Genomic DNA, 15,240 nt, shown 5'->3' with positions numbered 1-15,240 from the left:
GTGTGTTTCACTGAGTCGAGTTGTGTTGACGTGTTGTTGTGTACTGTATGTGTGTGTGTGTTTCACTGAGTCGAGTGTGTTGACGTGTTGTTGTGTACTGTATGTGTGTGTGTGTTTCACTGAGTCGAGATGTGTTGTTGTGTACTGTATGTGTGTGTGTGTTTCACTGAGTCGAGTGTGTTGACGTGTTGTTGCGTACTGTATGTGTGTGTGTGTTTCACTGAGTCGAGTGTGTTGACGTGTTGTTGCGTACTGTATGTGTGTGTGTGTGTGTGTTTCACTGAGTCGAGTTGTGTTGACGTGTTGTTGCGTACTGTATGTGTGTGTGTGTGTGTGTTTCACTGAGTCGAGTTGTGTTGACGTGTTGTTGCGTACTGTATGTGTGTGTGTTTCACTGAGTCGAGTGTGTTGACGTGTTGTTGCGTACTGTATGTGTGTGTGTGTTTCACTGAGTCGAGATGTGTTGTTGTGTACTGTATGTGTGTGTGTGTTTCACTGAGTCGAGTGTGTTGACGTGTTGTTGTGTACTGTATGTGTGTGTGTGTTTCACTGAGTCGAGTGTGTTGACGTGTTGTTGCGTACTGTATGTGTGTGTGTGTTTCACTGAGTCGAGTGTGTTGACGTGTTGTTGCGTACTGTATGTGTGTGTGTGTGTGTGTTTCACTGAGTCGAGTTGTGTTGACGTGTTGTTGCGTACTGTATGTGTGTGTGTGTGTGTGTTTCACTGAGTCGAGTTGTGTTGACGTGTTGTTGCGTACTGTATGTGTGTGTGTTTCACTGAGTCGAGTGTGTTGACGTGTTGTTGCGTACTGTATGTGTGTGTGTGTTTCACTGAGTCGAGATGTGTTGTTGCGTACTGTATGTGTGTGTGTGTTTCACTGAGTCGAGTGTGTTGACGTGTTGTTGTGTACTGTATGTGTGTGTGTGTTTCACTGAGTCGAGTGTGTTGACGTGTTGTTGTGTACTGTATGTGTGTGTGTTTCACTGAGTCGAGTGTGTTGACGTGTTGTTGTGTACTGTATGTGTGTGTGTGTTTCACTGAGTCGAGATGTGTTGTTGCGTACTGTATGTGTGTGTGTGTTTCACTGAGTCGAGTGTGTTGACGTGTTGTTGTGTACTGTATGTGTGTGTGTGTTTCACTGAGTCGAGATGTGTTGTTGTGTACTGTATGTGTGTGTGTGTTTCACTGAGTCGAGTGTGTTGACGTGTTGTTGTGTACTGTATGTGTGTGTGTGTTTCACTGAGTCGAGTGTGTTGACGTGTTGTTGTGTACTGTATGTGTGTGTGTGTTTCACTGAGTCGAGTGTGTTGACGTGTTGTTGTGTACTGTATGTGTGTGTGTGTTTCACTGAGTCGAGTGTGTTGACGTGTTGTTGTGTACTGTATGTGTGTGTGTTTCACTGAGTCGAGTGTGTTGACGTGTTGTTGTGTACTGTATGTGTGTGTGTGTTTCACTGAGTCGAGATGTGTTGTTGCGTACTGTATGTGTGTGTGTGTTTCACTGAGTCGAGTGTGTTGACGTGTTGTTGTGTACTGTATGTGTGTGTGTGTTTCACTGAGTCGAGTGTGTTGACGTGTTGTTGTGTACTGTATGTGTGTGTGTGTTTCACTGAGTCGAGTGTGTTGACGTGTTGTTGTGTACTGTATGTGTGTGTGTGTTTCACTGAGTCGAGTTGTGTTGACGTGTTGTTGTGTACTGTATGTGTGTGTGTGTTTCACTGAGTCGAGTGTGTTGACGTGTTGTTGTGTACTGTATGTGTGTGTGTGTTTCACTGAGTCGAGTGTGTTGACGTGTTGTTGCGTACTGTATGTGTGTGTGTGTGTGTGTTTCACTGAGTCGAGTTGTGTTGACGTGTTGTTGCGTACTGTATGTGTGTGTGTGTGTGTTTCACTGAGTCGAGTTGTGTTGACGTGTTGTTGCGTACTGTATGTGTGTGTGTTTCACTGAGTCGAGTGTGTTGACGTGTTGTTGCGTACTGTATGTGTGTGTGTGTTTCACTGAGTCGAGATGTGTTGTTGCGTACTGTATGTGTGTGTGTGTTTCACTGAGTCGAGTGTGTTGACGTGTTGTTGTGTACTGTATGTGTGTGTGTGTTTCACTGAGTCGAGTGTGTTGACGTGTTGTTGTGTACTGTATGTGTGTGTGTGTTTCACTGAGTCGAGTGTGTTGACGTGTTGTTGTGTACTGTATGTGTGTGTGTGTTTCACTGAGTCGAGATGTGTTGTTGCGTACTGTATGTGTGTGTGTGTTTCACTGAGTCGAGTGTGTTGACGTGTTGTTGTGTACTGTATGTGTGTGTGTGTTTCACTGAGTCGAGTGTGTTGACGTGTTGTTGTGTACTGTATGTGTGTGTGTGTTTCACTGAGTCGAGTGTGTTGACGTGTTGTTGTGTACTGTATGTGTGTGTGTGTTTCACTGAGTCGAGTTGTGTTGACGTGTTGTTGTGTACTGTATGTGTGTGTGTGTTTCACTGAGTCGAGTGTGTTGACGTGTTGTTGTGTACTGTATGTGTGTGTGTGTTTCACTGAGTCGAGTGTGTTGACGTGTTGTTGTGTACTGTATGTGTGTGTGTGTTTCACTGAGTCGAGTGTGTTGACGTGTTGTTGTGTACTGTATGTGTGTGTGTGTTTCACTGAGTCGAGTTGTGTTGACGTGTTGTTGTGTACTGTATGTGTGTGTGTGTTTCACTGAGTCGAGTGTGTTGACGTGTTGTTGTGTACTGTATGTGTGTGTGTGTTTCACTGAGTCGAGTGTGTTGACGTGTTGTTGCGTACTGTATGTGTGTGTGTGTTTCACTGAGTCGAGTGTGTTGACGTGTTGTTGCGTACTGTATGTGTGTGTGTGTGTGTGTTTCACTGAGTCGAGTTGTGTTGACGTGTTGTTGCGTACTGTATGTGTGTGTGTGTGTGTGTTTCACTGAGTCGAGTTGTGTTGACGTGTTGTTGCGTACTGTATGTGTGTGTGTGTGTGTGTTTCACTGAGTCGAGTTGTGTTGACGTGTTGTTGCGTACTGTATGTGTGTGTGTGTGTGTGTTTCACTGAGTCGAGATGTGTTGTTGCGTACTGTATGTGTGTGTGTGTTTCACTGAGTCGAGATGTGTTGTTGCGTACTGTATGTGTGTGTGTGTGTTTCACTGAGTCGAGTGTGTTGACGTGTTGTTGTGTACTGTATGTGTGTGTGTTTCACTGAGTCGAGTGTGTTGACGTGTTGTTGTGTACTGTATGTGTGTGTGTTTCACTGAGTCGAGTGTGTTGACGTGTTGTTGTGTACTGTATGTGTGTGTGTGTTTCACTGAGTCGAGATGTGTTGTTGCGTACTGTATGTGTGTGTGTGTTTCACTGAGTCGAGTGTGTTGACGTGTTGTTGCGTACTGTATGTGTGTGTGTGTTTCACTGAGTCGAGTTGTGTTGACGTGTTGTTGTGTACTGTATGTGTGTGTGTGTTTCACTGAGTCGAGTGTGTTGACGTGTTGTTGTGTACTGTATGTGTGTGTGTGTTTCACTGAGTCGAGTGTGTTGACGTGTTGTTGTGTACTGTATGTGTGTGTGTGTTTCACTGAGTCGAGTGTGTTGACGTGTTGTTGCGTACTGTATGTGTGTGTGTGTGTGTGTTTCACTGAGTCGAGTGTGTTGACGTGTTGTTGCGTACTGTATGTGTGTGTGTGTGTGTGTTTCACTGAGTCGAGTTGTGTTGACGTGTTGTTGCGTACTGTATGTGTGTGTGTGTGTGTGTTTCACTGAGTCGAGTTGTGTTGACGTGTTGTTGCGTACTGTATGTGTGTGTGTTTCACTGAGTCGAGTGTGTTGACGTGTTGTTGCGTACTGTATGTGTGTGTGTGTTTCACTGAGTCGAGATGTGTTGTTGCGTACTGTATGTGTGTGTGTGTTTCACTGAGTCGAGTGTGTTGACGTGTTGTTGTGTACTGTATGTGTGTGTGTGTTTCACTGAGTCGAGTGTGTTGACGTGTTGTTGTGTACTGTATGTGTGTGTGTTTCACTGAGTCGAGTGTGTTGACGTGTTGTTGTGTACTGTATGTGTGTGTGTGTTTCACTGAGTCGAGATGTGTTGTTGCGTACTGTATGTGTGTGTGTGTTTCACTGAGTCGAGTGTGTTGACGTGTTGTTGTGTACTGTATGTGTGTGTGTGTTTCACTGAGTCGAGTGTGTTGACGTGTTGTTGTGTACTGTATGTGTGTGTGTGTTTCACTGAGTCGAGTGTGTTGACGTGTTGTTGTGTACTGTATGTGTGTGTGTGTTTCACTGAGTCGAGTTGTGTTGACGTGTTGTTGTGTACTGTATGTGTGTGTGTGTTTCACTGAGTCGAGTGTGTTGACGTGTTGTTGTGTACTGTATGTGTGTGTGTGTTTCACTGAGTCGAGTGTGTTGACGTGTTGTTGCGTACTGTATGTGTGTGTGTGTTTCACTGAGTCGAGTGTGTTGACGTGTTGTTGCGTACTGTATGTGTGTGTGTGTGTGTGTTTCACTGAGTCGAGTTGTGTTGACGTGTTGTTGCGTACTGTATGTGTGTGTGTGTGTGTGTTTCACTGAGTCGAGTTGTGTTGACGTGTTGTTGCGTACTGTATGTGTGTGTGTTTCACTGAGTCGAGTGTGTTGACGTGTTGTTGCGTACTGTATGTGTGTGTGTGTTTCACTGAGTCGAGATGTGTTGTTGCGTACTGTATGTGTGTGTGTGTTTCACTGAGTCGAGTGTGTTGACGTGTTGTTGTGTACTGTATGTGTGTGTGTGTTTCACTGAGTCGAGTGTGTTGACGTGTTGTTGTGTACTGTATGTGTGTGTGTTTCACTGAGTCGAGTGTGTTGACGTGTTGTTGTGTACTGTATGTGTGTGTGTGTTTCACTGAGTCGAGATGTGTTGTTGCGTACTGTATGTGTGTGTGTGTTTCACTGAGTCGAGTGTGTTGACGTGTTGTTGTGTACTGTATGTGTGTGTGTGTTTCACTGAGTCGAGATGTGTTGTTGTGTACTGTATGTGTGTGTGTGTTTCACTGAGTCGAGTGTGTTGACGTGTTGTTGTGTACTGTATGTGTGTGTGTGTTTCACTGAGTCGAGTGTGTTGACGTGTTGTTGTGTACTGTATGTGTGTGTGTGTTTCACTGAGTCGAGTTGTGTTGACGTGTTGTTGCGTACTGTATGTGTGTGTGTGTTTCACTGAGTCGAGTGTGTTGACGTGTTGTTGCGTACTGTATGTGTGTGTGTGTTTCACTGAGTCGAGTGTGTTGACGTGTTGTTGCGTACTGTATGTGTGTGTGTGTGTGTGTTTCACTGAGTCGAGTTGTGTTGACGTGTTGTTGCGTACTGTATGTGTGTGTGTGTGTGTGTTTCACTGAGTCGAGTTGTGTTGACGTGTTGTTGCGTACTGTATGTGTGTGTGTTTCACTGAGTCGAGTGTGTTGACGTGTTGTTGCGTACTGTATGTGTGTGTGTGTTTCACTGAGTCGAGATGTGTTGTTGCGTACTGTATGTGTGTGTGTGTTTCACTGAGTCGAGTGTGTTGACGTGTTGTTGTGTACTGTATGTGTGTGTGTGTTTCACTGAGTCGAGTGTGTTGACGTGTTGTTGTGTACTGTATGTGTGTGTGTGTTTCACTGAGTCGAGTGTGTTGACGTGTTGTTGTGTACTGTATGTGTGTGTGTGTTTCACTGAGTCGAGTGTGTTGACGTGTTGTTGCGTACTGTATGTGTGTGTGTGTTTCACTGAGTCGAGTGTGTTGACGTGTTGTTGCGTACTGTATGTGTGTGTGTGTGTGTGTTTCACTGAGTCGAGTTGTGTTGACGTGTTGTTGCGTACTGTATGTGTGTGTGTGTGTGTGTTTCACTGAGTCGAGTTGTGTTGACGTGTTGTTGCGTACTGTATGTGTGTGTGTGTGTGTGTTTCACTGAGTCGAGTTGTGTTGACGTGTTGTTGCGTACTGTATGTGTGTGTGTGTTTCACTGAGTCGAGTTGTGTTGACGTGTTGTTGCGTACTTTATTTGTGTGTGCCATACCCTGAATAGATTTCCCACTTCTTGAGAGTTATTCCTATAGATAATGTGGAATGTTCAACCGGAACGCTTTCTATAGCTAAAAAAAAAATCAGATAAGGGGGGGGGACAGGGAAATGGAAGCGGTGCAACAACAAGGATGTGTGTTGTGTGTACCGAGTGGCTGTTCACATCACGGTGCCTGGAGGGTCCACACGCATGACGAGTGTTGCAGGGGAACCGACACCCTTGTCTAATTTCACACACGGTCACTTTAGTTGTGTGTGTGTGTGTGTGTGTGTGTGTGTGTGTGTGTGTGGACGTGCGTGCGTGCGTGCACCTCTTGACCTGTGTGTGGACCAAGGTTATAATAGTTTTGTTTTTTTCATTATAGTTTAGTTTTATTTTTGACATTCTTTTCTAATTCAGTTAGTTTTAGTTAGTTTTTAGAGCGGGTTTGCTTTTCTATCGTACTTTGGTTTAGGGTTAGAGTGGCTACATGCTGCCGTACGGTGCTGAAAACTGCCGTGAAACTTGTTGGAGAAATGAGGAAATGAATGGAATGAATTTAAAAGGATTATATTTTAAATATCCGAAAGGCATATAAATATTGATAAAAACTAAAACTAAGGGTATTTTGTCTATAATTTCAGTTAGTTTTGAGGACACACAATACATTTTCAGTTTAGTTATCGTTTCTTAATTATTTTTTACTTTTTTTTTTATTAGTTTCAGTTAACTAAAATGTTTGAATTCTAGTTTTCGTTTTTTAGTTAGTTTTAGTTAACTATTATAACCTGTGTGTGGACGTGCGTGCACCTCTTGACCTGTGTGTGTGTGTGGACGTGCGTGCACCTCTTGACCTGTGTGTGTGTGTGGACGTGCGTGCACCTCTTGACCTGTGTGTGTGGACGTGCGTGCACCTCTTGACCTGTGTGTGTGTGTGGACGTGCGTGCACCTCTTGACCATTGTGTGTGTGCGTGCGTCTCTCCCCCACAGGCCTGCGGCAGGACTACGCGGCCACGGCCTCGCGGCGCAGCTCCGGCTCGTCGTGCCACTCCCTGCAGCACCGCGGCACCTTCAGCGACCACGACCTGGACCTGGAGCACGACCACAGCCTGGAGGACGACGAGGAGCCGCCGCCCCAGCACCACCACCACCCCCACCACCCCCCGGCGACCACCGCCCCAGCCTCCTCCTCCTTCTCCAGCCGCTTCAGCCCGTCGCCGCGCCACTCGCCGCGCGCCTCGCCGCGCAACTCGCCGCGCTCGCGCTCCCCGGCGCGCTCCGAGTACGGCGGGGGTGGGCGTGGCGGTGGTGGTGGCGGCGGCGGCTCGCCGCAGCCCGCCATCAGCCGCCTGCAACAGCCCCGCCACTCGCTGCAGGGTGGTCACGGGGGCGGGGGCGGGGCCGACCCGCTGCAGACCAACGTGGTCAAGAACGAAGGTATAAGGTCGAGAGCAATGTCGATTAAATGTTTTGTTCAGGGTTATAGTTATGACGTAATTTCTTTGCCAGCCAAGTCTATGGACTTTAAATGTTTTGTTTTTGTTTTTTGTTAAGTGACGTTTTCGTCTTCCACACGGGGAGACACGTGAACACATCCAACACGCCCCCCCCCCCCCCCTCACTTGACACGAGTGTGACCGTCGTCGTCGTTGTTGTTGTTGTTGTTGCCTCCATTTTGCAGAGAAGCTGCGTCGTAGCCTTCCCAACCTGACGCGCCCCTCCTCCTCCTCCTCAGCGGCCGCGGTGGCGGCCCCCTCCTCCCCACCACCGCCGCCGGCGGCAGCCCCCACCCCTTCCTCCGAGCCGGTGACGAGGAACAGCCGCAGCTGTGAGTCCAACAACCTGCAGGTGCAGGCCAACGGAGGAGGCTCCTCCCCCCAGCGACACCACCACCACGTCCAGTCTGCCAGTGAGTATACTACTACTAACGACTCACAGGTGTTGTGTGTAAAAGAGTGATTATTAGAACATAACGACACGGTCAGGGACGGCTGGGGTGTTTAGCGTGTAGCCTAGCCGCGCCGTGTGGCTCGTTCGCTTCTGCTAATCATGACAATTTTTCTGAAAGATTTGAGGCACATTTTAACTTAAAAAAATAGCAGACCTACAAGTTCATAGCGCGCCACTCGGTGACGCGCTATGAGCTTGTAGATCTGCTATTTTTCAATAGCAAAATTATAATTATTTAGTGTGTGTAGCCGCGCGTGTGGCTCGTTCGCTTCTGCTAGTTCCCTACGTTTCATTCCTATTTTTTCCATTTTTTCTATTCCCCCCCCCCCCCCCTTTTGGGGGTTTGACGCATCGTTGCCACTTTCAACCCATTCTAGGCATATTTTATTTAAACAAAAGAAACTCCCAAATCGAACTGATTCATAACCTCACAATCTTGTAGATTGTCTATTTTCTTTTGCCGCATCGTATGTTGTTTACAAAGTATGAAGTGGTTAAATAATATACTATATCGGTGAGTTTCACGGGCTGATTATCTGATTTGAAATGATTTAACGTTTTATCCAGACAGGTTGTGTTTACGTCATGTCCCGTCGACTTTCTTTCCTTTTTATTTCCTTTTGTACAAATAACACTTGTTTCTGACAATAACGTTCCATCTATGACAACGTCTGCTCTGAGTCGGATGATGCGACGCTCCCTGTCGGGGGATTCTGTTCATTTCATCCTTTTTTTTTCCCTTTGGCTGCAACTTTGAAAGAACCGTTTCTTTGTCAGTGTTGATTTTGACAGCAAATTTAGATTTAAAGGACAACTTTAGTTTTTTTCAACCAAGGTTCATGTTTTAGTTTGTTATTGGATAAAGTAAAAGATGAGTGTTAATCTTTTTTCATTTGCTGCTTTCTTTCGTTTTAGGGAATTTAGCTGTTTTTGACAGGGGGGCGGGGGCATTCGAGCATGGGGCTAAATATGTATTTTTTAACACATTTTTATTAGGACTATAGTAAACCATAAAAAAATAAATCACCATAAAATTGTGTTAAAAAATACATATGTAGCCCCATGCTCGAATGCCCCCGTCCCCCTGTCAAAAACTGCTAAAATCCCTAAAACGAAAGAAAGCAGCAAATGAAAGAAAATGAACACTCACCTTTTAGTTTCTCTAATAACAACCTAAAACATGAACCTTGGTTGAAAAAAACTAAAGTTGTCCTTTAAATTTTCAGTCGGTCGCTTGGATAGGTTTCAATTGGTTTTGGTCACCTGGAATGCTTTAGTGTTTACGGTTGATTTAGTCGACTAAACTGTATTTTGTCGGCCCTTGATGCCGTCGTAATGGCTGAGTTTTACACTTGCTGAAAATAGCCGATCTCGTGAGCTTGTTGATCGGCTATTTTCAGCATGCAAGTGTAAAATGAAGTTGTCTTTTACTTATACTGGATCTCTTGTCCACTAGTCCCTTCCGAACATTTTAGTCTAGTTTTGTTTTATTTGTTGACAAAATTGTCCTCTTGTTTTAGTCATCGTAGCTTAGTTTTCATGTAGTTTCCATTTGAGTTTTTCGTCACTGAAAAAAAAAAAAGGTAGTCGACGAAACATGTCTCGCCGTAGGGTCGACGAAATCAACACTGGTTTGGAATCCTCTTTAAAGACAATGATTTTAATCCTGCACTAGACAACTTCCTAACGACATGTGGACATGTTGATAGGCTAGCTAACCCATTTAGACCTAAGTTTGATTCTAATGTCTTCTAAATGCTGACAGTTTTCAGAAAAAAACTCATGTTTCTACATCGTCGTTATTTTCATGTCAAGGACCCCCAAAAATTATATGTAATTGGCAACCGACCCCCCCCCCCCCCCCCCCCCCAACAGAAGCAAAGATTTGAGTTAAAAACGTTCGCTCTGAAAGAATACACATTCAAAGATTTGCACTACATTTTCACGATTTTTCAAAAATAGCTAAAGCATAACATGATGTTTAAAACACCAAAAAGGGTTCCCTCCCCAAACTTGTAGTAAGAAAATTAATCCTGCATTAGACAACCTAACGACACAGGCTGTGTTCTGGTGGACATGTCAATGGTTAATCACTCGGTTCGGTTTCCTTTTGAAAACCATACCAAACCGTCTTTGACCCCAGCATAGTGCCCAATTATTTTCTTATATATCTGAGTCTCGGCTGTTACTGAGCATGTGCGGAAACCCTTAAAAGCCTCGTTTTATGCTCCCATGCGTGGCGCGACGGTGCCACCGTGTGGCAGAGGAAGGAATGGCAGACCTATACACAAGCTCACAAGGACAGCGTTTATTTGTGGTCTTCTGGGTCCGCTATTCTCAGCGCGAGACGCTGTCACACGACAAAGTATGAATCAGTCAAAAAAAATATATATAGCACATTTAAAAACAACAGCAGTTGACCCAAAGTGCTTTCCAGAACAGGTAGACCGTATAGTCCATCACAGCGCAATAATAAAACATGTAATACAATCGGGGAAAAAACCAGGCCAAAAAAACAAAATTACGACAAAAACAATGGAACAACAATAAACACTGAACTTCACACTGTATTAAAAGCCAGACTAAAAAGGTGTGTTTTCGGGTTGGATTTAAAATCAGGCCCAACCCTCCCTCTCACTCTCTCTCTCTCACACATACACACGCACCTGTTTGTTTGTGTGTCTGATGTTGAATGTTTAAAAGCATGCACCACCACCTCCTCCTCCACCACCTCCTCCTCCTCTGGCTCCTTTTCCAGTCCAGAACCAGTTTTTAAGTCCATGAGCCAGACCTCCCAAAATTGGAACGTTAATCATGAATTGAGTGGGGAAAAAACATACCTGACTGTATTAAATTATTTATAGGATCACTAGAAGTACATTAATATATGGTAATCCTTCCACAGTAGTAGCTTTTTTTTTTAACCTTTTTTATTTTCATAAAAAACTGTAATACAATAAATCATTGTATTCGTGTAAGTAAACAGGAGAGGTTTCATGTTGATAACTATTAATTACATGTTTACCTATCACGGTATACTGTAGGTGAAAATAACAAAATGTGTGATAAATGTGAAAAGTCTACTCCTGTGGAAGGGTTGTCATAATATTAATTGACTTATATTGATCCTATAAACAATTTAATATAGGTATTGTTTTGCCCACTCTATTCATAATTGACATTCCAAATTGTGGAGGTCTGGGCTCATGGACTTAGGGGCTTTTCTACCTGACTCTGACTCTGTTCTGGCATTCAGACACAGCTGCCTGCAATTCGTTTGGCTGCATCGCCCCCTAGTGGCCTTATTATTGTTTTTACCTCGCACACACACACTTCTGGCCGAGAGTTAACCAACCGGCGGCTTGGGCTGGCCTCCTCCTCCTCCTCTCTGCTGCTGCTCCCACTGGTTGTGTCGGTGGTTATGGTGACTGAACCCTGTCCCTGTTCTCCCCAGCAGCAGGACAGCTCCCACGGTACTCAGCCCCCTCTCGCGCCTCCCCGAAACACAAACAGCACCTCCAAAGCCCGTCGTCCCTCCGAGGTAACGCTCCCCGGAAACCCCCGTCCCGTCCCGCTGTCTCCTATACAACAGTACTGGTTCCCCCAAAACATTTTCATGTCAAGCACCCCCAAATTGACACTCGTGAGCCTGCATGCCAGGCTCTGGCAGTGATTCTCAACGAACCCTAAACGGGTCCGTTTGGTTCCATTTGTACACAATCAGAGTTACAGACCCATAAGGGTCCATTTGGTTCCTAACTATCATTTAGCTATGGGGACACCCTGGAACTCCCTCAAGGACCCCTGGGGGTCCCCGGACCCCACTTTAGGAACCACTGTGCTACAACTCAAGGGGCTCTGGGATAACGACGCGCATATACCTCGATGTAACGGTGTGTGCGGATACTACTACCCAAATTGAGTTGAAAACATGAGGTCACGTCCGTTGCTCTCCCCAGGTTGGCAGAGGGAAGTGTGTGTAGCGCCCAGGATCACACTAAGATTAGATAATTGACACTGGACAAAAAAAATAAACGGGTTACAAAAATTGTGGGATTAAAAAGTAAAACCAAAAAGAAAGAAAAAAGGACCCCCAAGTTGATGTGTATTTGGCCCGCGGGACCCCCCACACATCTGAAAAGGTTTTCTGCCAGGGGACCACCCCCCGCCACCCCCTCAAGAGAAGATTCATGAGTGTAATTTTCAGCAGTAGCGTAAAAGTAGATGGATCAGCAATAGGAGCTAGTGTTGATTAGGGATGCCGAGTCTCTGAAACCGAAAAAGAAAAGTTTTAACTGATATTGAAAATTATAATAAAATAAATAATGTCAGTCGTTCTCAAATATGTTCATGTCAAGGACCCCCCCCCCCCCCCCCCCCCTTAACTCCTTCAGCGCCACCACCAGTTTAGGCTCTGAGTGCCAATTCTCCCATTATAAAGAAAGAAATAATTTGTAATTCCATTATGTAGTGTGCATGTCATCACCTGTACACCAGATTAGAGGAATTTTCAAAATATGGTTGAAAAAGGAAAATAGGAGGACGTCTTAACGCCCGTGGCACCCATTGCAAAGACGTCCATAAGACGGGATAACGTCCCTGGCACTAAGAATATATTTAATTGGCTGCCGACCCCCCATCTGAAAATATGTTGTTCCAGGGACCCCCCCCCCCCCCCCCCCCAGAAGCAAAGATTTGAGTTAAAAACGTTTGCTGTGAAAGAATACAGTATATATTCAAAGATATAAAAAAAAAAAAGCTTGTATATCTGCTATTTTTCAACAGCTAAAGTACAGTATAACATAATGCTTAAAACAGGAGGGGTTCCCCGTCCTGCATGGGCCTTAACCCATTCTGACCGGGCACCCATTTTGGTGTCAGCATCATGTTATGCTTTAGCTATTTAAAAATAGCAGATCTACAAGCTCATATCGCGCCACTGAGTGGCGCGATACGAGCTTGTAGGTCTGCTAATTTTGTTTAAATCGAAGAACGACTGACATTTTTAGAATCTGATCTCAGGTCAGAATGGAGTTAATCAGACCAGTTTGTGTCCAGTGGAAACCTCGTATGAATCTGATCTCAGGTCAGAATGGGTTAAAGGGATTCAGAGTTTCTCTTACGTGTCGATTTTTGCAGAGCAACTTCAATTCGTAGATGACAAGCCAAGAGGTTCTCTGGGCTGTTGCTTCTCCTCCATTCATTGTGGAGGGAAATGACAGCGTGGCGTCATATCAGACTCCATATTAACCCATTTAGGCCTGACGTCAAAAAAAAAGAAAAAAAAGTAAAACGTTCTCTGCTCTGAAAGAATTCAAAGAGTTGTGCCGCATTTTCACGATTTTTCAAAAATAGCAGACCTACAAGCTCGTAGCGCGCCACTCGGTGGCGCGCTATGAGCTTGTAGATCTGCTATTTTCTCAATAGCTAAAGTATAACGGCGAGGAGGACCGAAGGAGGTGCCATAGCCGATGAGGTGACATTTGGAAAAGGTTTCTATGGCCGCTTTTCGCCCCCAAGGAGTCTTTTTTTCGTGCGAAACAAATGCTATGCAATGGATTCAGAGTTCAGACTCACATGCTACTTAAAGTAGAATGAAACATTTTGTATTTATTTTTTTTACTTTCCCTGCATATAGGGTTATTGTTTTTGGTACCCCCAATGTTCAGCAGCTGTCACAGTTGGGTTGGAACAAATTGAGAGGTGATAATACAGTAGACCCCATTAATGGAGATATGTGTGAAGAAAGCTATTGGTATTTTTGGTAAGCATTTATTTTCCAGTTTGGTCCAAATTGTGTCTAACTATAGGCTAGGCAGCAAGCAGAAGACGGTGAAGGGGAGGGGGGGGGGGACTTGAAAACATTTAGCTCAGTAGAAAATACGTTTTCTTTCACTAAGCTTGGCTTTTTATTTTTGCTAGTGGTTTATTTTTGCTCCAGAGAGGAGTAAACCTACTAACGGTGTAGTAAGTAGTATGTATTGTACAGTGTGTCTGTATGTGATTTGGAATCCGTGGTTTTCAACCATTTTCATATCAAGTTCCATTATGTATTTATTGGGCATTTGAGCCACGGACCACCGTTTGATGAGATTTAGCCTCGCAGACCCAAAACGAAAGAAGATGTTGTCGTCTGTGGATAAGATTTTGCCCACAATTCCAATGCTGTGTTGATGTCGGTACCATTTAGGAGAGAGAACAGGCAAACGTCGATCAAAATAACAACTCTTCAGCATTCTCTAATTTGGTGACTTCTTGTAAATTAAACGAAAGAACTCTCTCGATCTCGAGTTAACGATCTGTAAGGGTCCATTTTGGTTACCAACTCTCCCATCATTTAGCTGGTGACCACCTGGAACCCCCTCAAGGACCACTGGTTGAAATCCACTGAATTGGATAATGCATATAAATGCCCCGAAAAAACGGTGCTTAACAAAATGTATATCAGCCTTTTATTTAGTCATCTCCGGCGTGTGTTGATGACAAGTTCCACATGTACAACACATGGCACACACTGCCTTCACACACAGTAGGGCTTTAAGCAGCGAGTCGACTATTCAACTAGTCGACTATTCAACTATTAGACTTGTAAATGCTAGTTGACTAGGGTTACTTTATTTTTTATTTTTCTCAAGAGTCAAGATCAGATAGATTATGGTTATAGTCACCAATGTACACAGTTTTTAAATGTACAACTATATACTAAGTGGCGTGCACATATAGACACTAGGGGGTGCTAGAGCACCACCTGCCCTATGGACGGCAATGTGCCCTTTTGAATATCTTTTTTTTAATGTATATATATTTTTTATAGTAGACACCAGGGCGACATTGATCAATTATTGATCAAAAAAGCTTCTAATATATTATTCATGCCCCAAAATCTATAAATCTCACACAACCGGCCGGTTCCACACGCTGCACACGTTGCCCTTTTTTTTTCACTTGAGCACCTGCCCCTCTAAATGTCTGTGCACGCCACTGACTATAGGGTTAGGGTTTTTTTTACATAATAGGTAGCCCTAGTTAAACAACTAGTCGACTAGTAAAATCACTAGAAGTGAAAGCACTGACACACGTCTCTACATTTCTTGTTGACTCCTTACTCTCCCATACCACTCCAATCTAAGGGCCGATTCATACTCCTATTTTAGAGCCGAATAAAAGTTGGTTCGGCTCTGTAGAGCCTACAATGTGACGTCATTTGAGGTTCTGGGGGGCGGGTACCGTCCTAAAGTCGGCTCTTCGGTGCTACTGAAAATTTCTGACGAGCCGAAATCATTTCGGCACTACAGCGC

At 44.5% G+C, this 15,240-nt stretch overlaps 1 protein-coding gene across 2 annotated transcripts in view; it reads left to right on the top strand.

The window, feature by feature from the left end:
• The window catches only part of slain2 (SLAIN motif family, member 2), a 61,161-nt gene that overhangs the window by 41,577 nt on the left and 4,344 nt on the right, over positions 1-15,240 (top strand). The window contains exons 5-7 of one of the 2 annotated variants that reach the window (XM_083767519.1): positions 6,983-7,429; positions 7,674-7,901; positions 11,397-11,483. In XM_083767519.1, coding sequence (XP_083623645.1) covers positions 6,983-7,429; positions 7,674-7,901; positions 11,397-11,483 — 762 coding nt within the window. The remainder of the gene's footprint in view (positions 1-6,982; positions 7,430-7,673; positions 7,902-11,396; positions 11,484-15,240) is intronic. The other variant, XM_083767520.1, reaches the window with a different exon arrangement.

Source organism: Protomyctophum parallelum, assembly GCF_964188405.1.
Source record: "Protomyctophum parallelum genome assembly, chromosome: 6".
NCBI lineage: Eukaryota > Metazoa > Chordata > Actinopteri > Myctophiformes > Myctophidae > Protomyctophum > Protomyctophum parallelum.
Note: the sequence above shows the minus strand (reverse complement) of the source record. Positions and strands in the feature narration are given on the sequence as shown.